Raw genomic sequence first — 23,823 nt, 5'->3', positions numbered from 1 at the left:
TAGCCCAGACTGGACCAGGATAGCCCTCCGTGCAAGTGACCTGTCTGGTGCAGAGGCTGTTTGCACTAGAAAAACCCCACCAATGCCGGGAAGCACCTCTGCCTGGGCAGAGCTCCTGGAGATCCATGCAGGAAACTGCAGCCCCCTTTTCGGGGTGGCCCCACTCTTCTCGCCCTACCTTCCACCTCTTCTCAAAGAGAGAACCACAGACTCACCAAAGCAACGGTGCCTGTTGTCAGAAAGGACAAAGCCAGGTGGGCACAGGCACTGGAAACTCCCAGGGCTGTTGGTGCAGGTGCCAAAGAGGCAGAGGTTGGGTCCTTCCAAGCACTCGTCGATGTCTGGGGGGGCAGGGACACGAGCTAGGTGGGGTGCAGGCAGGACCTCTGCCAGGGTAGGACAGCCTCAGCTGTCGGGGGAGGAGGGGGCGGACAGAGTGGCAGCCCAGCCCGGGAGGGTCCAAGAACTGACAGACACGGGCCAGGGGCCCTCGGGATGCAGTGAGCCAGAGCACCAGCTGGGCTGTGTTGGGGGCGGGGGAGGAGTCTTTCCTAGAAGGTATCTCCGGGACAGGGGTCATGGTCAGGAAAAGTTCCTCTTTAGAGACTGACCGTGTACAAAGCTAACCAGGATCAGATAAACCTACCTTATGCTGGATGAGGTTAGCTCACACTGTACTTAGGGGAGCCCAGAGAGAATAGATCAGAAGAGAGGGTCCAGACTGATCTAGGTTAGCCCACCTGCCTAGGCCAGACTGGTCCAGATTAGCCGACTCAGTACAAAGTCACTAGACAGGGACTTACACCAGGGGGAACTCGGGCCAGACTGGTCCCTGACCACCACCCACCAAGAGTGAGGAGTTCTCTGGGCCCTGCAAGCCCACACCCATGCCCCTTTTGTAGGATCCATGAAGAAGAAGCCTCTGGGCCCCAGAGAGAGACCCTGAGCCGAGCATCTGAAATAATCCTTGTAACAGAAGTTGTGTACACAGCTGTGTTGGGTGCTGTGCTAAGGACGCCTCCACCCTCACCAAGACCCCAGCTGGCATTCCCATTTCACAGATGGGGAAACAGAGGCCCAGAGAGACACTCACCGACACAGCGGTCATTCTGCACCTGGAAGCCAGGGGGACAGATGCAGCGGAAGGAGCCCTCGAGGTTCTGGCAAGTGCCTGGCAGGCAGGTTCCCGCGAGGCTGAAACACTCATTGGTGTCTGGGGAGAGGAAGGCGAGGGGTCCCAGCACCAGCCTGTGACAGGGGTTCACCTGGGACTGGGACCAGCACCTGTAGTCACCACATGATGACCAAGGGCCCCAGAACAAGTCTTCCTGGGTCCAGGGGAAGAGTTGAGACTCAGGAAAAAAGAGACAGCCTGGGAAGGATATTCTGGGTCCTAAAGTGGGGGTTATAGGTGAAGCTATGTGGTGTCCAAGGGAAGGAGCAAGGGCCCTAATCTTAAGCCACTTACAGACCCCCTTCATGATTTCTGTGTAATCCATGTAGCACCTTGACTATTCTTTATTTCAGAAAACTTAGGGTTTTAATTTTTTTTTTTAAGTTTATTTATTTTTGAGAGAGAGAGAAACCAAGTGTGAGTAGAGGAGGGTCAGAGAGAGAGGGAGACACAGAATCCGAAGCAGGTTCCAGGCTCTCTGAGCTGTCAGCACAGAGCTGGACGCAGGGCTTGAACTCATGAGCTGTGAGATCATGACCTGAGCTGAAGTTGGACGCTCAACCGACCGAGCCACCCAGGCACCCCATTAAACTTAGGGTTTTTTAAAAGCATTTTTTAAGTTTATTTATTTTGACAGAGAGACAGAGAGTGTGTCCAGGGGAGGAGCAGAGAGGGACAGAAAGAATCCCAAGCAGGCTCCGTGCTTTCAGTGCGGAGCCCCACACGGGGCTCGAACTCATGAACTGCGAGAATGTGACCTGAGCCGAAACCAAGAGTCAGACGCTTAAAGGTATTTCCTTTTATACCTTAAAATAAGTGCATGATTATGAAATGAAACCGTCATCACTTGGAAGTATGAACTGCAGGCCAACTTGGGAGCAGGGGCTGGCGGAGATGACTCCCCACTCCAAGGCGAGACTCACCTATGCAGTTCTTCCCGTCGGCCGTGAGCTCGAAGCCATCCTGGCAGAGGCAGTGGAAGGAGCCAGCTGTGTTGAGGCACTGGCCAAATCGGCACACCTGCCCCACCAGGGTGGTGCATTCATCCATGTCTGCAGAAGGGATATGGGCGGATGGGGTCACCCATAGTCCTGGGGCTCTGAGCCTCCCTTGCACTCTGTCCACAATGAAGTTAAGTTGATGGCAGGGACTTCAATTTATCATGTATTCATGTGCTAGGCTCTGTATATCCAACTATCCAATGAGGCAGATAGCAGTATTTTCTAGTACAAGCACTTAAAGCTATGAATTTGCCTCTGGGTACTCCATTAGCTGAACTCCACAAATTTTGTTGTGTTTTCATTTTCATTTAAGTCAAAAATATTTTCTGACTTCCCTTATGATTGCTTCTTAGATCTCTGGATTCTTTAGGAATATACTGTTTAATTTCCAAATATTTGGGGATTTTTTGGGATGTCTTTCTGTGACTGGTTTCTAGTTCACTTCCCTTACATTCTGAGGACCTACTTTGTGTGACTAAAAGTCTTTTTAATTTTCTAAGGTTTGTTTTATGGCCCAGAATATGGGTTTCCTGGTAAATGTCCAGGTGCACTTGAGAAGGATGTGTGTTCTGGAATGTTCTATAAATACTGACCAGGTCTAGGTGATTGATAGTGTTGTTTGGATCTTCCCTATCCTTACTGATTTTCTATTTGTCCCCTCTCCTACTGAGGATAAGTGTTCAAGTCTCCAACTGTAACTGTGCGTTTATCTTTTTTTTTTCAGCTCTGTCATTTTTTACTTTGTATGTTTTGAAGCTCTGTTGTTAGATGCATATGTATTTATGGTTGTTATGTCTTCTCAAGGAATTGGTCTCTTTATATGATACCTTTTTCCATCTCTGCTAACATTTCTTGTTGTTACTGTCTGTTTGGTCTAACATTAACATAAGTAAGTACTACTATTAATCTCCTTTTTGCAGAAGAGGAAACTGAAGCCCAGAGAGGTATAAGGTAAAACGACTCATCTGGGGTCACACAGCTGGCAGGTGGCAAAGCTGGGATTTGAATTCATGTTGCCTGACTTTGGAATTCATGCTTTTAACCACTGCGCCCAGGTGGGAGCATGACACCACCCATGTCTGTGCTGTGTTCTCTATACTGTCCACCAGCTGCCGTCACCCTAAGTGTAAGCTCTAGCGAGAGACCCCCTGACGCCTGACCGTGGGGTGGGGTGGGAAATTTTGTGGTTGACTGTTTTAGAGGGAGCACCGACCACTGGGGTTGTTTTTCTGAAGGGATCCCTGGGGCCAGACCCTTTATTTCAGAGGGGCACCCTCAAGCTAAGGGCCCACTTTTCAGGGCGGGGCAATGAGGCCTGCCCGCCGGCCCAGGGGGCTCACCAACGCAATCTCCACGGTGTGTCGCCACGAAGCCAGGGAAGCAGAGGCAGTTGTAGGAGCCAACAATGTTCTTGCAGGTCCCATTTCCGCATGGCTGCCGGTCACACTCGTCGACGTCTGCCAGAGCAAAGCCCCCAAACCCCGCCCAGCTCACCCAGGGCATCAGGTGGCTCAGGGACTGAGGGCCTGGCTGGACCCAGCCCGCCTCTCCTTCACCTAGCCCTGTCCGGATGGACAGGCAGTGACCCCTGGAGGGGGGGAGGGGAGGTGGCTGGAAAGAGCCCCTGAAACGATTTATCACTCCCGTTTTGCAAACCGAGGCACAAGGAGGTGAATAAAGGTCATATATCCAAGGTCTTAAGTGCTAGGACTCAAACCTGGGTCTGTCTGTGAACCAGATGGATGAAAGCACTGCCCTCACAGGGGACGTGTGCACCTGAGGTCCCTCTGGCTTTGCGGCCTGGCTCTCCGCGGGGGGGGGGGGGGGACAGGAAGGGACGCTCACCGGTGCACAGGGTCTGGTCCGCCGAGGCCCGGAAGCCACGGTGACAGAGGCAAGTGTAGCTGCCCTCGGTGTCCACGCAGTCGCCATGGCTACAGATGTTTGGCATCTCCCGACACTCGTTCCGTCCTGGGGGAGGGCAGGCAGTGTGGTGTCCCCAGAACCCCACCTCCACACACGCCCACACACGCCCACACACACACACACACACACACACACACGCATGGCGTTTGCCGAGCCCTTGCGTGCGGTGATGGGGAAGCCGGAACCTGCTTGGAAGCCCCCGCTCCAGCTGCTGCCAGCTCCATGCTCCCATCCCCCCCCTTTCCAAGCCCCCTATTAACAGGTGCTCGGCATCCCCAACCACCCCATGGCACAGCCGAGGAGAAAGACCCGGATGGAGCCGTGCCCTACTCAAGTCACAGGGGCGGAGCCTAGCTTGTCCCTGCCCGCCAGGTCCCACGGCCCACCCCCTCGGCTCCCTGCCCTGCAGCGTGCTGGGGTCCCCGCTCACCCACGCAAGCCCCGCTCGGCGACAGCTTGTACCCTCGGGCGCACTTGCAGCGGTAGCTGCCAGGGATATTGACGCAGTCGGCGTTCTGCTGGCAGGGGCTCTCCCCGCCGGCGCACTCGTTCACGTCTGCGGGATACAACCGACAGGCAGGAGTGCGGGAGGCTTCCTTGCCAGGTCCCCACCCCAAACCCTGCCCCGGGCTTTGCAGCGGGGAATCCCTCCGGAAGTGGCTGGAACCAGAGGGAGGCTGGTTATGTGGGTTGGAGGCCCCCTGGAAGGGCATTGGCCCCGCTGTACAGAAAGGGAAACTGAGGCTTATGGAGCTTAAGCGACTTGTCCAGGGGGCATGGGGTGGGGGACGAGCCTCCCACCCAAGGGCCGGGGAGGCCGGGCAGGTGGCACCTTCGCAGACCAGCAGCACGCCGTTGTAGCTGAAGCCTGTGGGGCACTCGCAGCGGAAGCTCCCGATCTGGTTGATGCAGATGCCGTTGGCACAGATGGCGGGGATCTCCCCACACTCGTCGATGTCTGGGGAGGACGTCGGCCGTCAGGGGCAGCCCAGCCCCAGGGAACACCTGGGGACCCTGGGCCAGGGGGCCATGCAGTCTGGGAGAAGGGGTGGCCACAAACGAGCACACTGGAAAAATTCTGCGGCAGCTGAAGTCTTTCTGACACCAGAAAGAGATCAGGATGTGGGACGAAAGACAGAGAACAGAGGGGGGTGAGCGTCTCTCAACTGAAAACACGTTCGCCGCAGCCCAGTGAGTCTGCCTCTGCCTCAAGGGGTCAACAGCCCCTGCGAGATCAGGAAGCCACATGGGGGGGGGGGGGGGGGTCCTGGTACAATGCTGAGCAAGAAACCAGAAGCGTCAGCAGAGGAATGGGTAGTGAACCATGGTCCATCCACACGATGGAACGTAACCCAGCCTTAAAAAGGGGTGAAACGCTGACACGCTACGACGTGGGTGAGCCCTGAATGCACGATGCTCAGTGGGAGAAACCAGATGCAGGAACAGATATTGTACAATCCCAATGATGTAAAATGCCCAGAAGAGCAAATCCATAGGCACAGAACGTAGAACGGGGGTTGCCGGGGTCTTCTCACGGGGACCGGGTGTCTTTGTGCGTGACGACAATGTTCTAATGTAGGGGTGCCTGGGTGGCTCAGTCGGTTAAGTGCCCAGTCTTGGTTTGGGCTCAGGTCGTGATCTTACGGTTCGTTGAGTTCAAGCACCTCGTCGGGCTCTGTGCTGACAGTGCAGAGCCTGCTTGCGATTCGTTCTCTCCCTCTCTTCCCCTCCCCAACCTCAAAATAAATGGATAAACTTAAAAAAATAAAATAAAATAAAATGTTCTTAGTGGTGATGGCAGCACAGCTCTGTGAAGACACAGAAAACCACTGAATTGTACTTAAGATGGGCGAGGCGCGTGGTATGTGAGTTATACCCCAAAAAAGCTGTTATCTATACAGTTGATGCTTAAACAGCACATGTTCGACAGCACATGTTCAAACCGCACAGGGCCACTTAGCTGTGTGTATTTTTTATATAAATATAGTATAGTGCTATAAACGTGTTTTCCTTTTTTTTTTTTTTTTTTTTTTTAATGTTTATTTATTTTTAGCGAGCACAGGTTGGGGAGGGGCAGAGAGACAGGGACAGGGGATCCAAAGCAGTCTCTGAGCTGATAGCAGCAAGCCCAATGCGGGGCTCCAACACACGAACTGTGAGATCATGACCTGAGCCAAAGTCCGATGCTCAACTGACTGAGCCACCCAGGCACCCCTCCATATAGGTATCCTAGTAACATTTTATGGACTGTGGCTTACTTTATTGTAAGAATGCGGTATGCAATACCTGTAACATATAAACGTGTTAATCTACTGTTGACTTCATCAGTAAGCCTTCTGGTCATCAGTAGACTACTAGTTAAGTTTGAGGGGGGGAGTCAAAAGTTATATGCAGATTTTCAACTGCATGGGGTTCTGCGCCCCAAATCCTCGTGCTGTTCAAGGGCCAACTGTATAAAAAGGGAATCCAGAAGCAGTAAGTGCCCATCCATGGGGGGCTGGCTGGTGACCTGGGGCGTGTCCATACGTGGAATACTACAAAGCAGGACAAGAGGGGGGCACTGCAGTCAGTCACTTGTCTGGGTCTTCACGGCTCGTTGGTGGCCGGAGAAAAGTGAGTCGCAAACCAATATGCAGGGAATTATAGAATGAGAAAATGTCAAACTCCCTGGAAAACAATGCCGTGCGTTCTCAATGGGGACCTCTATGTATACTGAAATGCACAAAGAAGGATCTAGAAATCCTCGGGGCATATACAGCATGGGAACCTTGGGAGTGTGAAGGAGACTTAGGTTTGATGTGGTAACTGCAGGGGAAGCAGATCTTATCTGCCATGCCCCGGCTGTTTAAAATAAGGAGAACACATCCTCATTGGGATGGAGACAGCCAGAAGTGGGTTCATCAGTTCCACACCACACGGCTGAGCTGTGGCCTTCCAGGGATTAAACTCCACACAATCTTGTTGGGCTTAGAAAGGAAGGCCATTCTGACACTTGCCACCACGTGGACGGACTGAAGGACACCGCGTGCAGTGACAGAAGTCGGTCACAGAAGGACACGTCCTGCATGACCCCACTCACAGGAGGTCTTTAGAGGAGTCCCGTCCACAGAGACAGAGTGGAGATGCTGGGAGCCAGGGGTGGGGCAGAGGGCAGGGGCGTCCGTGTTTCATGGGGACAGAGTCTCAGTGTGGGGCGATGGAAAGTTCTGGAGACAGATGGTAGGAATGTTTGCCTGAGAGTGTGAGTGTGCCTGATGCTGCTGAACTGGACATTTAACAACGGTTACGGTGGTAACTTTCATGTTATACGTAGGTTATCAGAATTTTTAAAAATGAGTAATAACAATAAAAATACTTACTTTTTTTTAATAAAGGGAACTATTTGGGGACATGACTCCTGGCCTGGTCTGGGAAGGCAGAAGTGTGGGCATGGGGCGGGGGTGGGTGGAAGGGGGAGGTCAGGGCCCTGGGGACAGAGGGACCTGGAGGCTATCAGCAGGGGGACACAGTCACTCACCAAGGGGCTTCCCTGTGTGGATGTCAATGACGAAGCCGGGGGCCTGGTTTCCGCACAGGACCTGGTAGTCCACTGGGCAAAGGAGGACAGGGCAGAGGGTGCTGGGGCTGCAGGCTCCCAGGAAGGACACCCCCTCCTCTTCCTGATCCCCGCCCATGGCCTCCTCCAACCCTTGTAGCCCAGCCCTCACCTGGCCTCTGACAACTAGTCTCTGCCTCCCACCTGCTTTCACCAGCCCTGGAAGAGCTACAGGCAGCCACCCACCCGCGCGGCGTGACCTTCCAACACAGAGACGCAGAGACGCGACCTCTCTCATCTACGCAGGAGTGCCGCTGACCACACCCCACTGCCCTCTCCGGAACAGGTAGACTCTTCAATTTGAATTTCAAGACCTTCACCCCCCAGCCCTACCTTTCCAGCAGCGACTCCTGCCCTCCCGTTGCACTGATTTCATTACACGTCTGGAGGGGCTCTGCTCTCCACCGTCCATCCATCCCACATGGGAACTTTGCACATGCTCTTCCCTCTGCTGTTCCCTAGCAGAGCCCACTCCAGCCTCAAGGACTCAGGGCGGCCACAGGGAAGGCTCCCTTGGGCTCCCTCCGACCCACCACACTGGCACCAGACGCTGACGGCGCCACCCTTGGGCTTCCCCGGGGCAGCCCACCCTGCCTAGTTGCATCCCGTTGGCAATGCCGAGACGCCGCCTACCAGACCGCGATCCCCAGGTGGGGCAGGTGTCTCTGGGCCCGCCAGGTGGACACGGGCAGGTATTTAGGCAGCGGCATCTTGCCACCTTTCCCCAGGTCCCCGCCCTGGCCGTCACTCGGCCTTCTACCTGCGTCATCGGCTAGTATGGACCTCGGCCTCGTCTTACGCCACCTGCACCTCAGACTCAGGGGCACGAGATCCGAGCAGGTACCTAAGTCCCAGCACCCAAACCAAGGGCGACATGTGATCTGTCCTGACAGTCTCTTGACCAGAGCTGGCTGTTTGCAGCTCCCTCCCAGCCTGCACAGCTCAGGTCTGCCCCGTTCTTGCTACCTAGAACCCAGACCAGGCCCACCACCCAGAAATGCCCAGTAACGATCCCCTCTCCACTGCCCCGCACGGGATGGACACCCACTGCCCCCCAAGTTCATGTCCACCCAGAACCTCTGAGTGTGACCATCTGGGGAAACAGGGTCTTTGTAGATGCAATCCAGAAAAGATGCGGACACCCTGGGTTAGGGTGGGCCCTGAATGCAATGACCGGTGTCCTTATAAGAAAAAGAGAGACACGCAGACACTTGGAGAGAAGAAGCCACATAAAGACGAAAGCAGAGATGGGGGACAGAGCTCCAAGCTGGGCACACAGGACGCCCAGAGCCACCGGAAGCTGGAGGAAGCAGAGAAGCACCCTAACCTGGAGCCTCTGGAGGGGGCACGGCGTCGCTGCCACCTTGGCTTCTGGCTTCTAGCCTTCAGAACTGGGAGAAAATTAACTTCTGGGGTTTTTAAGCCACCAAATTTGTGGCAATTTGTTGCCACGGCCCGAGGAAGCTATTGGTCTCCGTCAGCCGGGGCTGCCATGACAAAATACCACACACCGGGTGGCTTAAACAGCAGATGCGTTATTTCTCACGGTTCTGGAGGCCGGGAGTTCAAGACCAAGGTGCCGGCAGACTCGGGGTCTGGTGAGAGCCGCCTCCCGGTTCAGAGGTGGCTGTTTTCCTGCTATGTCCTCACATGGTGGAGATCGTCTCCCACACACGTCTTCTCGGAACGGCCCCCATCCCATTCAGGGGGCCTCCTAATCCCCTCCCCAAGGCCCCTCCTCCTAACACCACCGCCCTGAGGACCAGGGCTCCAACGCGTGAGTTTAGCAGGGGACACATTCAGCCCATAGCATATGGGAACGTCCTTGTTGTCCACTTTCAATCACTGCCCCACTCCTGCAGCTCTTTCCGATTCCCGGGCTGGCTGCTAGATCATTCTACCAGCTCTCTTTCCAGCTGCCAGCATGGTCTGCTGCTCAGTTCTGCCTCCAGCCCTTTGCTCGTGCTGTTCCCTGCCCGCAATACCCTTCTTCATCCCAAACAGTGTTTCAGCAGCTTTTCCCAGAGCTTCCCCGGGGTTGCACCTTCCCCTGCTCATGGGGCCCCTGGTGCCTCCAGCCAGTTTTGCTTTCCTCCCTGGCCCCAGGTACTCACTGACCCTCCCCCCAAAATAGTCTGTGAGTCTTCGAGGACCTTTACCACAAACGTAAGCTTCACTGATCCATTTTGAATCCCCAAATCTGCAACATACAAGGAAGGACGCCTCACCCACCCCAAGACGGATGCTTTCCATACGCCACCTAGGACGTATTTTCAACTCCTTAGCCCTCATCAGAACAACGTAGGATGAGAGCTAATCTGGGCGCCCCAATTAAGGTGCGCCTTCTTAAATACTGCACTAAAAAGGAGGAAGCTGGAAAGAAGGGGGCAGGGGCGGGGGTGTGGAGAGCACTCACGGCTGGCAGGGGTGGGGCAGGCCTCGCAGGGTCTGTTCCAGGCCTGGCCAATGTTGTATGAGCAGCAGCATATCTTCCGGGTCACGTTAAAGGCCAGTTCATTCCGACACGTGCCGTTATGGTGCCGGAAGCAAATGCTCTTCCTCATGTCTGCAGTTCCGTTAGGAAGAGGAGTGTGGGTAAAAGATAGCCAAGAGAGGGGAAGAAAGAAGAGAGGAAGAGAGAGCCATCAGACGGCTGAGAACTCATTCACGGGTCCAGCTGAAAAATACTGGCTTGATGCCTCTCCCCCAACACACATGGGGTGCCTTTTACAGTTTAGATTTTGTTGGGCAGTGCACAACCTGGACAACCATTCATGACAGCCCTGGGCCCCCAAATCCTGCATCTTGTTCTCTGCTACTGACCAGCAACTCAAAAATACACTCACCCTCCTGCTCTCTACTCCCCTACACACAGCTCTCCACACTCTTCCAAGGCTTGGAGACTCCTAGGAGTCCTTCCCACACCCAAGTGCTTTTCCCACAACTGCCTATCTCCCCAGTCATCACACTTTGTACCCATGCAGTTGTTGCCACCGTTGACTTGCAGGTACTCCGCAGGACAGACACAAGTGTAGTTCCCCAGGGTGTTGTAGCAGGTACCGGGGCCACAGATGCCCGGGTGTGCATAGCATTCGTCGATGTCTGCAGGGGAGGGAGGGACAGCATCTAGCAGTTGTCTGGGTAACTCCCAACCCCAGACCTGGTAGAGTCACTTCATTATGGGCTTGAGCTCAGTGTCAAGATGAGCTTAAAATGCACAGGCATTTCAGTGACAGGGAAAGATCCGACATGGTGTTAAATGAAAAAAAAAGAAAAAGCTTACTATGATCTACTTTTTTTTGTTTTGAGAGAGAGAGAGAGAGAGAGCACGTGTGTGATCATGGAAGAGAGCCAGAGGGAGAGAGGGAGAGGGAGGGAGGGAGGGAGGGAGGGAGGGAGGGAGAGAGAGGGAGAGAAAGAGAGAGAATCTTAAGCAGTTTCCACATTGACCATGGAACCCAGTGTGGGGCTTGATCCCATGACCCTGGGATTATGACCTGAGCCAAAATCAAGAGTCGGATGCTCAAGCGACTGAGCCACCCCAGGCGCTACTGACCTAACTTCTATTAAGAAAAAAATATGGGGGCGCCTGGGTGGCTCGGTCGGTTAAGCGTCCGACTTTGGCTCAGGTCATGATCTCATGGTCCGTGAGTTCGAGCCCCGTGTCGGGCTCTGTGCTGACAGCTCAGAGCCTGGAGCCTGTTTCAGATTCTGTGTCTCCCTCTCTCCCTGCCCCTCCCCTGTTCATGCTGTCTCTCTGTCTCAAAAATAAATAAACGTTAAAAAAAAAAATTTTTTTTAAAAAGAAAAAAATATGACCTGGGGTGCCTGGGTGGCTCAGTCGGTTAAGCGTCCGACTTCAGCTCAGGTCATGATCTCGGGGTTCATGAGTTCCGGCCCCGTGTCGGGTTCTGTGCTGAGAGCTCAGAGCCTGGAGCCTGCTTCAGATTCTGTGTCTCCTTCTCTCTCTGCCCCTCCCCTGCTCATGCTCTGTCTCTCAAAAATGAATAAACATTAAGAATGTTTTTTTAAGTGTAACAAGCATTCTCAGCTAGTGAGCTATATAAAAACAGATAGTGGAATATTAGCATTATCACCAAAAACGGCAGAGTATGGGACATCACCCTCCATTCCTGCACAAAACTATCAAGCTGGCGAAAACTGACAAAATCGACTTTTGCAGGAGTCTGGAATCCAGTCAAAAACTTACAACGACCATGGAATCTGATATGTAAGCTATCCTAAAAAAATCTACAGAACAAAGGGGTGCCGGGCAGGCTCAATCTGTGAAGTGTGCGATTCTTGATCTCAGGGTTGTGAGTTCAACCCCATGTTGGGTGTAGAGATTACTTAAAAATAAAATCATTTTTCTTAAACAAGTAGAAGTTTTACTTCATTTTGAGAGAGAGAGAGAGAGAGAGAGAGCACCAGTGGGGGAAGCACAGTGAGAGGGGGACAGAGGATCAGAAGTGGGCTCTGCCTGATAGCAGTGGGTCCGATGTGCGGCTCAAACCCGCAAAAGGTGAGATCATGGCCCAGGCCAAAGTTGGAGACTCAGTTGACTGAGCCACCCAAGTGCCCCACTTAAGAATAAAGTCTTAATGGGGCACCTGCGTGGCTCAGTCAGTTAAGGGTCCGACTTTGACTCAGGTCGTGATCTCATGGTTTGTGGGTTCAAGCCCTGCATCAGGCTCTGTACTGAAGCTCGGAGCCTGGAGCCTGCTTCAGATTCTGTGTCTCCCTCTCTCTCTACCCCTCCCCTGCTCACGCTCTAGCTCTCTCTCAAAAATAAATAAATATTGGGGCACCTGGGTGGCTCAGTTGGTTGAGCATCTGACTTTGGCTCATGTCATGATCTCACAGTTTGTGGGTTCAAGCCCTTCATTGGGCTCTGTGCTGACAGCGTGGAGCCTGGAGCCTACTTTGAGTTCTGTGTCTCCCTCTCTCCTGCTCATGCTCTGTCTCTCTCTCAAAAACAAACATTAAACAAAATTTGGTGGGGGGGGGTTGCCTGGGTGGCTTAGTCAGTTAAGCATTCGACTTCAGCTCAGGTCATGATCTCGCAGTTCACGAGTTCAAGCCCCTTATCAGCTTCTGTGCTGATAGCTCAGAGCCTAGAGCCTGGAGCCTGCTTCTGATTCTGTGTCTCCCTCTCTCTTTGCCTCTTCCCTGCTTGCACTCTGTCTCTCTGTCTGAAAAATAAATATTCGGGGTGCCTGGATGGCTCAGTTGATTAAGCGTCCGACTTTGGCTCAGGTCATGAACTGGCGTTTCATGGGTTTGAGTCCCGCGTCGGGCTCTGTGCTGACAGCTCAGAGCCTGGAGCCTGCTTTGGATTCTGCGTCTCCCCCTCCCCTGCTTGCACTCTCTCTCTCTCTCTCAAAAATAAATAAAGATTAAAAAAATTAAAAAGTAAATAAACATTAAAAAAAGCTTTTAAAAAATAAAATAAAATAGGAAGAAAGAAAGAAAGAAAGAAAGAAAGAAAGAAAGAAAGAAAGAAAAATTCTGCTTCTAATAGCGTCCAAAAAATGCAATGCTTAGGAATAAATTTAACCAAAGAGACACAAGAGTTGAGCACTGAAAACTACAAAACATCACGGAAAAAAAACTAAAGAAGACCGAGAGAAACGGAAAGACCTCCTGTGTACATGGATCAGAAGATTTAATACTGTTAACACAGACCAGAATGGCTGGGTTTCGCTCACTTACTAGCTGGACAAGTTACTTAATCTCCCTGAACCTTAGTTTCTGCATCTGAAAAATGGGATCCTAAATGGAACATCCCCCTCATGGGGCTGTTGTGGTGACTGAACAAATGACAACTGGAGATGCTCAGTGCGAGGGTGACACATAGTCACAAACACCAGTTTCCTATTGGTCATTACTGTGATGCCCAAAGGAGGGAGGAAGGAGACAGGTAGAGTGCTGTTTGAAGGAATGGTGTGGCTATTCCTTCTGTGTCTGTCCCTTCCCACTCTCAGCTTTGGGACTTGGTCAGCTTTTGCCCGAAGGAGGAAGGGAGTGGTTGCCATAGAAAAGCCAGGCCATTTCCAAGTGGGCAGGAAGTGAGAGGGAGGGAGCAGAGCAGAGGGCAGGCTGGGGGATTCTGATGAAGCCTTTCCCACCCTCCCAGTGGGCCCCAGGCAGCAAGGCAGGTGAGTAGAGCCCCTAAAGGCACTTCAGGCTCCAGCACCTGAGGAGGTGGTGAGGCTAGAGAGGAAGGTGTATACTCACCCTCACAGATGCGGGTGTCCTCATTGAGGTGGTAACCGGGTGGGCACGCACACTGGAAGCTGCCAAAGGTATTGCCACAGGTTCCCCCCTGGCACAGCCCGGGCAGCTCCTGGCACTCATCAATGTCTGTCAGGAAGTGAAGAAGCCGTGCTTGGCCGCTAAACCCAAGCAGAGGCCTCGGGGGACACCCACACCCTGCCTTGGGTTCTCCAAGGCCCCGGAGGAGCCAGTCCTGCCTCTTCAAGAATACCTGAGAGGTGTGGGCTATTTGGAGCGTTCAGGCCAGGGTCCACCTTGGAGGCTGTACCTAGACTCTCTTGAGTCAAGGTCACCCTGAATTCATCCCCTTTTTCTTCATTTCCTACTCCATCCAACCATCCATCCATCCATCCATCCATCTATCCATCCATCACATAGTTCCCTCTGGATGGAATTCTCCAATCTTATCACCCCCTGTGCATAAAAGGATGGATGGATGAAGGGTGCCTGACTGGCTCAGTCAGTAGAGCATGTGACTCTTGATCTTGGGAGTCATGAGTTCAAGCCCCACGTTGGCATAGAGCTTACTTTTTAAAAAAGGATGGACGGATGGATGGATGGATGGATTGATATAAAAAATAGTGGATGAATAAGAAGTGAATCAATGACAAGATGAATAAGTGCACGGATGGATGGATGGATGGATGGACAGGTGGGGAGGTGAGTAGATGGATGATGTATGTATGCACAGAAGATAGGAAGGAATTAAGGAAAGGAGGGAGAATAGTGGGAGACAGGAAGGGAAGGGGGAAGGATTAAGGATGGAGAATTTATGAGTGGGAAGTGGGTGGATGGGTAGATGAGTAGATGGCTGAATGGGGGAGTATGTATGTGTGGACGGAGGAGGGAAAGAAGGATGGGTGAGTGGACAGTTGTGTGTGTGAATGAGGAATATATGTATGGATGGGTGGATGGGGGGGATGGGTGAGTGGATGGATAGATAGATGGATGGATGGATGGATGGATGGATGGATGGACGGGGTGGGTGAGTGGTTGGATGGGGGATGGATGGATGGATGGGTGGGTGAGTGGTTGGATGGGGACAATGGATGGATGCATGGGTGGGTGAGTAGAGGGGTAGTGGGATGGATGGGATGGACTTCACCAAAAACTGAGAACAGTTTAGCCTCACTGCCTGGCCTTGGGGAGGGAGGTTGCGCCCCCTGTCCCGCAACTGTGCATTTTGGCGAGGCAGGGATGAGAAAAAGCTGAGTACGCAAGTGGATGGTCTGCCCGGAGCTCACCTTCCAGAATGACAGTGATGGGGTTGGGTCGGAAGCCCTCGCCCCCCGGGCACAAGGTTCTATACTCGGCTGCAAAGGAAACAGGTTCTTCTGAGGGGCTGTGGGGTGAAGCCCAAGGGAGGCAGGGGAATTGAGGTCTCCCAAAAAGGGCTCCAGAATGGGTCCCACATCCCTCTACCACACCAATTCCATCCCCTTACCTCCTCAGCCTCTCGGCACCGAGAGACTTCAGCCAATCTGGGAAGACGGGGCAGTGTGTGTGTGTGTGTGTGTGTGTGTGTGTGTGTGTGAACATGTGTTCACATTCAACATATGAACAGATGGACTGTGTGCTAACAGCTGGGGGTGGAGAGGGGTGATTTCTTCTGATCTAAAACCAGACCAGTGTGACTGCAAATCTTCCCCATTGAAAGAAAGACCCCGGATATCATATATACACATGGACACAGACACACACAGACACACATTTCCCCCTGCTCTGCCTAGAAAACTCCTACTCATCCTTCAAAACCTCATTTAAGCCTTTTGTCCTGAGAAGTCTTCCCTTATCCACTTCCTGTCCTTGGCCACCACTGTGTCTCAGACAAACCCTCAGGATAGCTCTACTCCCACAGTCCGGGGATCACTGGTATACGGGTGAGGGGCAGTGTGCCGTGCTGTGGTTCATCCTGCTCTGGGTCCCCAGCCCCTTGCACAGGGCATGGAGGAACTCTCAATGTTTGCTGGCTGTCGGACTGAGGAAGCAAGCGAATAGAAACACACAGAGAATTTGCAGGAAGGGAGGGCAGAGAGACACGTGGAGCGAGGAGGCACAGCCGACGAACTGCTAAAGGTATGCTGTGTGACCCAGGGCGAGCCCCTCTCCCTCTCTGGTTCTCAGTGTCCCTCCCTTAGCACAGATGACCCCCGAAGTCCTGGGCAGTGCTCGCCTGTGTCCCCCACCACCACCCGGAGACTCACTGGTGTTGGCCAGCGGGCACAGTTCACACGGGTTACCCCAGGCCCGTCCCAGGGAGCAACAGCAAGAAGCCCGGATGACGCCAACCCCGATCTCAGCAGCGCAGAAGATACCACCATCCCCTCGGTCATGCGTGTCCAGGAAACAGTTCCCCACCCGGGTGTCTGAACAGGCAGAAAGGGGTGGTTAGCATGGGGCAGGACAGATGAGGGCGCGCGCGTGTTTGCACCTAACTGCGTGTGCGGCCGTGTGCGCATGCGTGCCTGTGTGCCTGGCTCTGATTCGCGGCCGTGTGCGCACGTGCGCCTGCACCTGGCTCTGATTCGCGGCCGTGTACGCATGCGTGCCTGCGTGCCTGGCCCTGATTCGCGGCCGTGTGCGCATGCGTGCCTGGCTCGGCCTCGCGGCTGTGTGTACACAGGTGCCCGTGTGCATGGCTGTGCCTCTGCATACGTGTGTATGTGCACACATGTGACTGTGTGTGTACATGTATGTATGAGTGTGTAGGGCACAGGGACAGAAGGGGGTGTCTGAACAAATGGACAGGGACACTGTCCCTGGGCAGGGAGCTGTGTGTGTGTGTGTGTGTGTGTGTGTGTGTGCGCGTGCGCACACCCCAGGAGTGGAAGGGTGTGCAAGAACACATCCTCAGTGGCCCTGATCAGGGGCCGGCAAAGGCCCTGTTTGTCAAGAACAGGTAAATCTGAGCACCCCCAGCTCACCTGCCATCAGATCCCCAACTGGAGCCAAGGGTTTACTCACCCACACAGCCCACCCCGCTGGGATTCAGCTCAAAATCCTGGGGGCAGTTGCAGAGGTAGCTGCCGGGTGTGTTGACACACAGGCCATTGATGCAGTTCACAGGGTCTGCACACTCATTGACATCTGGTGGGGGGGTGGGGAATGCTGTCAGCGGGAGCCCTCCCTCAATCCACTTCCCTCCCACCTTCCTCCTGGGAAGCTGAAGCCCTCAATGTTGGATGTGGGCTGTGCAGTGAGGCCATGTCCTCCCCTGGGAAGAAAGCCTGAAGGGACAGCAGCCTCCAGGGTCTGCCCTGGCCTGTCTAACCCCCTCTCCTCCCTGTTCTGTTCCACTTGGGATGGAGGTTTGCCCCTTGAAAGTTTCCTGTGTCATGGGTTCCACGCAGCCAACCTACAAAGCCCAACATTTAGAACATGCTTTCAAGCCACGGGTTGGCAGGCTGTTATCGGTGGGCCAGAGCCCCCTGCCTGTTAGTGCAAATAAAGTTTTATTGGCACACACCCACGCCCACTCATTTACATACTGCCTGTGTGTGTCCGCTGCTGAGCTACGAGGCAGTTGAGTAGCTGTGACGGAGACTGTATGGCTGGAAAGCCAAAAATATTTCCTATCTGGTCGTTTGCCAGAAAAGTTTGCTGACCCCCGTTTTAAATACATAAGTGGGAGGTCATTTTGACGGTAGTAGCGGAGGGAGTACACCTTCATTCATTCACTGCATTGATTCAGAAGATGATAGATGCCAACGGAGGAGGGTGATGGGAACACGGATCAATGGGGGCACTGCTGGAGATGGGGGTCAGACAAGCCCCCCCTCCAGAATAGGACATTCAAGAAGAGATCTGAGGGCAGGGAGGCAGTAAGCCCTGCCCCTCCTCCCACCCCCACAGCCCGGCTGACCCCACACCTGTGCAATTGCCGCCACCGCGGTCCAGCTCATAGCCCTCACTGCAGACGCAGCGGAACATTCCGGGCAGGTTCTCGCAGCTCCCGAACACACAGAGGTTCCCGAGAACGCACTCGTCCACGTCTGTGGGGACCCCAGGTCAGCCCGCCTTGCCTGGCAGCCTGCTCCTGCTGTGTCCCCCAGCCCGGCAGTCCCAGGTCTCACCCCGACAGGCGCGGTGGTCCTCCGTGGGGCTGAAGCCCATCTCACATTCACAGCGGTACCCGCCGGGGGCATTGAGGCACTGCCCGTTCTCACAGAGGTCCACGTCCTCAGCACATTCGTCCCTGTCTGCGGGACCCCGAGAGGCAGAGGGCTGGGGGCCAGCTGGCCGGGACCCATGCAGGGCGGGGGCAGGGGGCCCCGGTCAAACCCTTCACGGTCACCCAGGGTTCTGGGGCGTACCGGGAACTCAGACCCCGACTCGGGGAGACAGGAGACCTGGTCACGCGGGACCCGGGTGGAGGGCCACCAGGAAGTAAGCTAGTGTTCCTGTGCTCCACGTCCAGAAGGCTCCGTGCATTCAGAGTCCAGGGGAGAAGACGGCCCACCCCGTGACTCAGCCTGGCCCGTGGCCCCGCGGGGATGAAGTCACATCATCTCCAGCACCCCGGCGCCGTGCACCGGGTGGGATCGGTTTGAGTCGGAACCCAGCCCCCGTGGCTGTCCCCTCGGGCCCCACCCCACTCTCACCTTCACAGGAGAAGCCGTCCCCGGTGAAGCCCTGGTGGCAGGCACAGCGGTAGGAGCCGGGAACATTCAGGCAGTCGGCCCTCAGGCTGCACTGGTGCTCCCGGGAAGCGCACTCGTCCAGGTCTGCAGGACACGGAGCCCGGGGCCCCCCAGTGTGCGCATTGGGGGGGGCTGCAGGGAGGCGGACCCTCCAAGCTCGGCCCTGTCCGACCCCCACAGACACCCCTGGGCCCAGACCCCCACCCCCACCGCCCCGTCTCCCTCCTGCCCCCCACCTACCTCAGCTGCTCTGCCCAGACCGCCTGCCCCCAGGCACTCACCGTGGCATGCGAAGCCATCCCCCACCCAGCCTGGCTGGCACCTGCAGCTGAAACTCCCAGGGACGTTGAGGCAGGAAGCGTGGCTGTCACAGCTGTGTCCCCCAAGCTCACACTCGTCCACATCTGCAAGGAGAGGGACCCGGTCACGGGAGGGTCTGGACCAGGAGAGGAGAGGAAGGACACGGCACCCCCACAAGGCCTGGGCTTTGTAGAAATAGGGCTTCGGGTCCAGAGCAGGGAGATACTACAGCAACAGGGAAAGGGCAAGGACCCTCTGGGGGAGGGCTGGCCCAGAAAGCCCCCCACCCACCTCAGGAGCTTCCCCCATCACCCGGAGCCCAGGAGGAAAACTCCCAAACCCCAAAGGCACGACTCCCAGCAGCCCTCTGAAGTGATCTGAAACAGGAACGAAAGAGTCTCAGGGTAGACTTGAAGAGTAGCCGTCCTAATGCATACGTCCTCGCCCTAAAGCAGGATTTCCTTCTAAACCAGCATCTCGGACCCTCAGCCAAGTCAGCCTCACCCTTGTAACTCTGCAATGTCCACCCACCACCCAAGTGAGCTCCTGGTTCCCGAATGTTGCTTCCCATGCTTCCTCACTGTTACTTAGGTAAACGTATTTATTTTTTATTTTTTTTTTAACGTTTATTTATTTTTGAGACAGAGAGAGACAGAGCATGAACAGGGGAGGAGCAGAGAGAGAGGGAGACACAGAATCTGAAACAGGCTCCAGGCTCTGAGCTGTCAGCACAGAGCCCGACTCGGGGCTCGAACTCACGGACCGTGAGATCGTGACCTGAGCCGAAGTCGGACGCTTAACCGACCGAGCCACCCAGGCGCCCCTGGGTAAACGTATTTTAAAAGCCAACTTTACATCAACAACAGGCTCTAAAGAGTCATGGATTTGAGGCTGCTACATAACGTCGGATTCTAACACGCGTTACAATAACCGCATCAGCGTATCTCCAGAAAGATACGTTCGCGTCCTAATGCCCGGAAGCTGTGCACAGGACGTTATCTGGAAACAGGGTCTTTGTGGATGTAACCAGGTTAGGATGGGGTCATCCTGGATTCTGGTGGCCCTAATCCAGCGACTGGCATTCTCATAAGAGGGAAATTTGGACCCAGACACAGAGGCAACCCACGTGAAGACAGACTCAGAGAGTAGAGCGACACGCTGACGAGGCACGTGGGGGACTCCTGGCCACCGCCAGAAGGCAGTAGAGGCGCGGGACAGATTCCCCCTCTGAGCCCCCGCAGCCCTGCGGACGTGCTGATTTCAGATTTCCGGGCTCGGGAACCGTTCCGGACAGAGAATACGTTTTTTGCGGTTCTGAGCCCTGAGACTGGTAGGAATTTGTTACGACAGCGCTAGGAGCCTGAGTCAGTTGACTAACGAACCGTGGAAACGTTCGCCCCCGTAGGGTGTCGCGTCATCAGGCTGGCATGCTTTGGGAACGCTGCCACGGACACCTGGGGCCCGCAGAGCTGGGGGCTAGAGGGGAGCCCCAGGGGCACCCGACTGGGTCCTGTTCCCGCTTGAACACGAGGCCCTACCCGCGGAGATGTGGGAGAATGAACTCTGGCCGTGCTCAGCCCCGGGGGACGGGGCAGGGACCCCACGACCCCCGAGCTGGCCCCTCGGAGCCCCCCGTGCCACACCACCGACCGCCAGCTCACCGGAGCAGCCCGTGGCCCCCTTCCGGATGATGTAACCCAGAGGGCAGTGGCAGACAAAGGAGCCTTTCGTGTTCTCACAGTCCCCGTGGAGGCAAAGGTGGGGCTTCAGTTCACACTCGTTCAAGTCTGCGGGGTGACAGGAGGGCAAGCAGGTGAGGGCGGAGGGGGTGCCCGAGCATTGCCGGGTGCCCTGCCACGCCGCTCCCCCGCGTGGAGGCTCTCGGTGCCCGTGTCCGGGATCGCGGGGCCGTTTCTGGTTCCGCCACCGGACCGCTGTCTTGTCCACGTTTTCCAGCGCGTACCCTGTGGGACACACTGGGCACAAGTTCCCGAAAGCATTTTGTAGCTGAGGACAGTTAGAGCGCGCAGAGTTAGGGTTTTTCTCCTACAGGCCTTTTCAGAGCCTTTACGCCAACAGGGAGCAGCAAGAAGGGCGTGGAGCAGTAAACAGTTCCCTGTGTCATTTGAGCCGAGGCGCTTCAGGGCTTCCTAAGACTCCCGCGATCGGGAACGCTGAGCTGCACTGGGGCTGCACACACGTCTTTCCTCGAAGAGAATTACACCTTCCCTTCCTGGAACTTCCCCGCTCGGGCCCCAGCGCTGCCCTGATGGGGCACCCAGGACGCATCTGCTCCCGGGGCCCCGTGACGCCCCGCAGCCAGGGGAGGACGGTAACCACGGCCTGTAACAGCCCGCGGTCCCCGAGCGGGTCTCAGAAAACACAGTTCTGAGCGCCCTTTCCCATCGAGCTCACCCCCCCCTCTGCATAAAACGCCTCGGCGTGTGACAATCTTGAGACGTAGCCCCGGGAGCGGGGTGTGCATCAGGTACACGGTGGTGCTCGATAGACGTACTTCAAGAGCAAGGTTTAGGGTATCTGCTGCTGTGAATCCGAGCCCCCAGGCGCTGGCGCGTGGCAGTCGGCTCTGGGCACTGGTGGCCACGCGCAGACTGCCACGTGCTGCTGCAGAGCCTGTCTCCCTCGCCTGCACGTGACGGGGACGGGACCCGCTGTCTGTCTTGCCCACGCGCCCCCCTGGGGAAGGCCTGGTGTGTGAGGTCAGACGCTGTCTCCTCCGTCCCACGGTCCTGGCTCCTCACCGACACACGCCCTCGCGTCCAGCGTGGCCACGAAGCCCTCATAGCACAGGCAGTGGTGACCCCCCGGCACGTTGACGCACTGGCCTCCGTCGCAGATGTCCGGGTTCTCCGCACACTCATCCACGTCTGGGGGAGCAGAGGTGGGGGCTGGGCTGTAGGCGGGCAGGGACGGAGGAGCAGCCCCCGGGGACCTGGCCACGGGGTCAGCGGCTTATCCCAGGTCTGGCCGGCTTCGCCTGGGCCAAGCTAGGTTGGATCCCCTATCCTACGCACCTGCACACGCCCTCCCGTCGGGCATCAGCGAGTAGCCGTGTCCACAGCCACACCGGTAGCTGCCCTCAGTGTTTGTGCAGTGCACGTCACACCCACCGTTCCCAGTGCGGCATTCGTTGATATCTGTGGGAGGCAGGGCAGGCTCGAGCACGGGGCTGACGGGGGGGGGTGGGGGGGGGCAGGAGTGGGGTCTGGAACTGAGGCCAGGAAGGACCTCCACGGTGGCTGGGGCTGAGGGCTGGGGGCTGGTGCCCACGTGGGGCAGGTGGGCGCAGTCTCACCCGTGCAGCCGAGGCGGTCAGCTGTGCTCTGGAAGCCAGCGTGGCAGGAGCACTGGAAGGCCCCGATGACGTTGACACAGTGGCCATGGGGACACAGGCCGTCACTCAGGGAACACTCATCGACATCTGCGGGGGGGGCACGTGGCCGGCGGGGGCCCAGTGTGAGCAGAGGCGATGACCCAGCGTGGGGTCCCTGAGACACTCGGACACACGCACACACTCTCACAGGGCACGCACAAGTGCACACGCCCACCATTCACTCACACCACACCACTCTCGCTCGCATGCCTGCTGCACACTCACCCTCACAGGCAGTGCCCTTGGCCGTCAGCGCATGTCCGGGGGGGCACTGACACTGGTAGCCCCCGTCCGTGTTGGAGCAGGTACCTCCCCGGCACAGCAGCGGGTCCCGAGCACACTCGTCCACGTCTGCGCGTGTGCAAGAGAGAGCGGGTGTGAAGGCACCGACCAGAGTGGGCGCGGCGTGGCTCGTGGGAAGCTTCTCCCTGCGGTCCCCAGCCCCATCACTCTGGCCACGGCCGGGAGAGCCTGGAGGCTTGGGCTTGATGACCCAGGGAGCGGGGTGTGCGCTGGGAGGAGCAGGGGCAGGTCAGCCCAAGAAGGGAGCTGGAATCCTCAGGAGAATCAGGGCCATGAGGCCGACACTCCTCGAGTCACCGAAGGAGGCCCTGAGAAGCAACGCTGTAGGACTCCGCAGGGAGGCAAGGTGCAGGCATCAGCAGGAGCAGGCTGTGCCACCCCCCGCCTCGAACTCCAGTCTCGAGTACCTCCTTCCACCCCTCAGGCCCACCCCAGGGCCTTTGCACCTGGGGTGCAAGGCCCACCTGGCTCACTGCACAGAAACCCCTTCCATCCCTCAGGCCCACCCCAGGGCCTTTGCACCTGCTGTTCTCCCTTCAGGCTGCTCTTGCAGCCCCTCTTCACCACATTTACCCTCACTCTCAGCCACAACCTCAAGTCCCACAGAACAGGACCTATCCCTGGGGACCACACTCTACCCTACCGCGTGGCCCTCTCAAGCGCTTCTCACAGTGGCCATTTTGCATTTCTCCAGGGATTAATTTTATCAACATCTGTCTCCCCATCAGGTCATGAGCTCCAAGAGCCTGGCTGTCTGCTACTGAGCTCCTTGTGGCTCCCCTCAGTAGAGGTGCATGAAATGTTCACTGAATGGAGAAAAAAGCAGAAGGCAGGCAGGAAGGCAGCAGGGAGGGAGGAAGTAAGGAAGGAGGGAGGGAAGGAGGGAAGGAGGGAGAGAAGGAGGGAGGGAAGGAGGGAGGGAGGGAAGGAAGGAGGCAGAGAGGGAGGGAAGGAAGGAGGGAAGGAAGGAGGGAAGGAAGGAGGGAAGGAAGGAAGGAAGGAAGGAAGGAAGGAAGGGGGGGCTCCTCTCTCCAGGGCCCTCCTCCTCTTCTCACGCTACACCTACTCTGGGAGAACTCACCCAAATCTGGGTCCCTAGGACTCAACTCTGCATGACAGACCCGACATCCGGCTGCCTTTGGGGATGCCGCCACCTGGCGCCCAGATTCGCTGGGTCTCAGCTTGTCCCCACACCTGCGCCTCCCACCTCACCC

At 56.0% G+C, this 23,823-nt stretch overlaps 1 protein-coding gene across 3 annotated transcripts in view; it reads right to left on the bottom strand.

Moving 5' to 3' along the window:
* FBN3 (fibrillin 3) overlaps positions 1–23,823 on the bottom strand; it is a 56,119-nt gene that overhangs the window by 14,160 nt on the left and 18,136 nt on the right. For all 3 annotated transcript variants that reach the window (XM_078443491.2, XM_081791491.1, XM_081791490.1), the window contains exons 26-48: positions 22,532–22,657; positions 22,229–22,354; positions 21,948–22,070; positions 21,675–21,800; positions 20,574–20,699; positions 18,894–19,016; positions 18,574–18,696; positions 18,046–18,171; positions 17,842–17,964; positions 16,937–17,059; positions 16,177–16,338; positions 15,217–15,285; positions 13,934–14,059; positions 10,673–10,798; positions 10,113–10,262; positions 7,619–7,690; positions 4,934–5,059; positions 4,532–4,657; positions 4,021–4,146; positions 3,516–3,632; positions 2,098–2,226; positions 1,094–1,213; positions 216–341 (exon numbers count right to left, since the gene is read on the bottom strand). In XM_078443491.2, coding sequence (XP_078299617.2) covers positions 216–341; positions 1,094–1,213; positions 2,098–2,226; positions 3,516–3,632; positions 4,021–4,146; positions 4,532–4,657; positions 4,934–5,059; positions 7,619–7,690; positions 10,113–10,262; positions 10,673–10,798; positions 13,934–14,059; positions 15,217–15,285; positions 16,177–16,338; positions 16,937–17,059; positions 17,842–17,964; positions 18,046–18,171; positions 18,574–18,696; positions 18,894–19,016; positions 20,574–20,699; positions 21,675–21,800; positions 21,948–22,070; positions 22,229–22,354; positions 22,532–22,657 — 2,820 coding nt within the window. The remainder of the gene's footprint in view (positions 1–215; positions 342–1,093; positions 1,214–2,097; positions 2,227–3,515; positions 3,633–4,020; positions 4,147–4,531; positions 4,658–4,933; positions 5,060–7,618; positions 7,691–10,112; positions 10,263–10,672; positions 10,799–13,933; positions 14,060–15,216; positions 15,286–16,176; positions 16,339–16,936; positions 17,060–17,841; positions 17,965–18,045; positions 18,172–18,573; positions 18,697–18,893; positions 19,017–20,573; positions 20,700–21,674; positions 21,801–21,947; positions 22,071–22,228; positions 22,355–22,531; positions 22,658–23,823) is intronic.

This window comes from Panthera onca, chromosome A2, assembly GCF_046562875.1.
Source record: "Panthera onca isolate mPanOnc1 chromosome A2, mPanOnc1 haplotype 2, whole genome shotgun sequence".
Lineage (NCBI taxonomy): Eukaryota > Metazoa > Chordata > Mammalia > Carnivora > Felidae > Panthera > Panthera onca.
The sequence above is the reverse complement of the archived record's forward strand: the minus strand, read 5'-3'. Positions and strand labels throughout refer to the sequence as shown.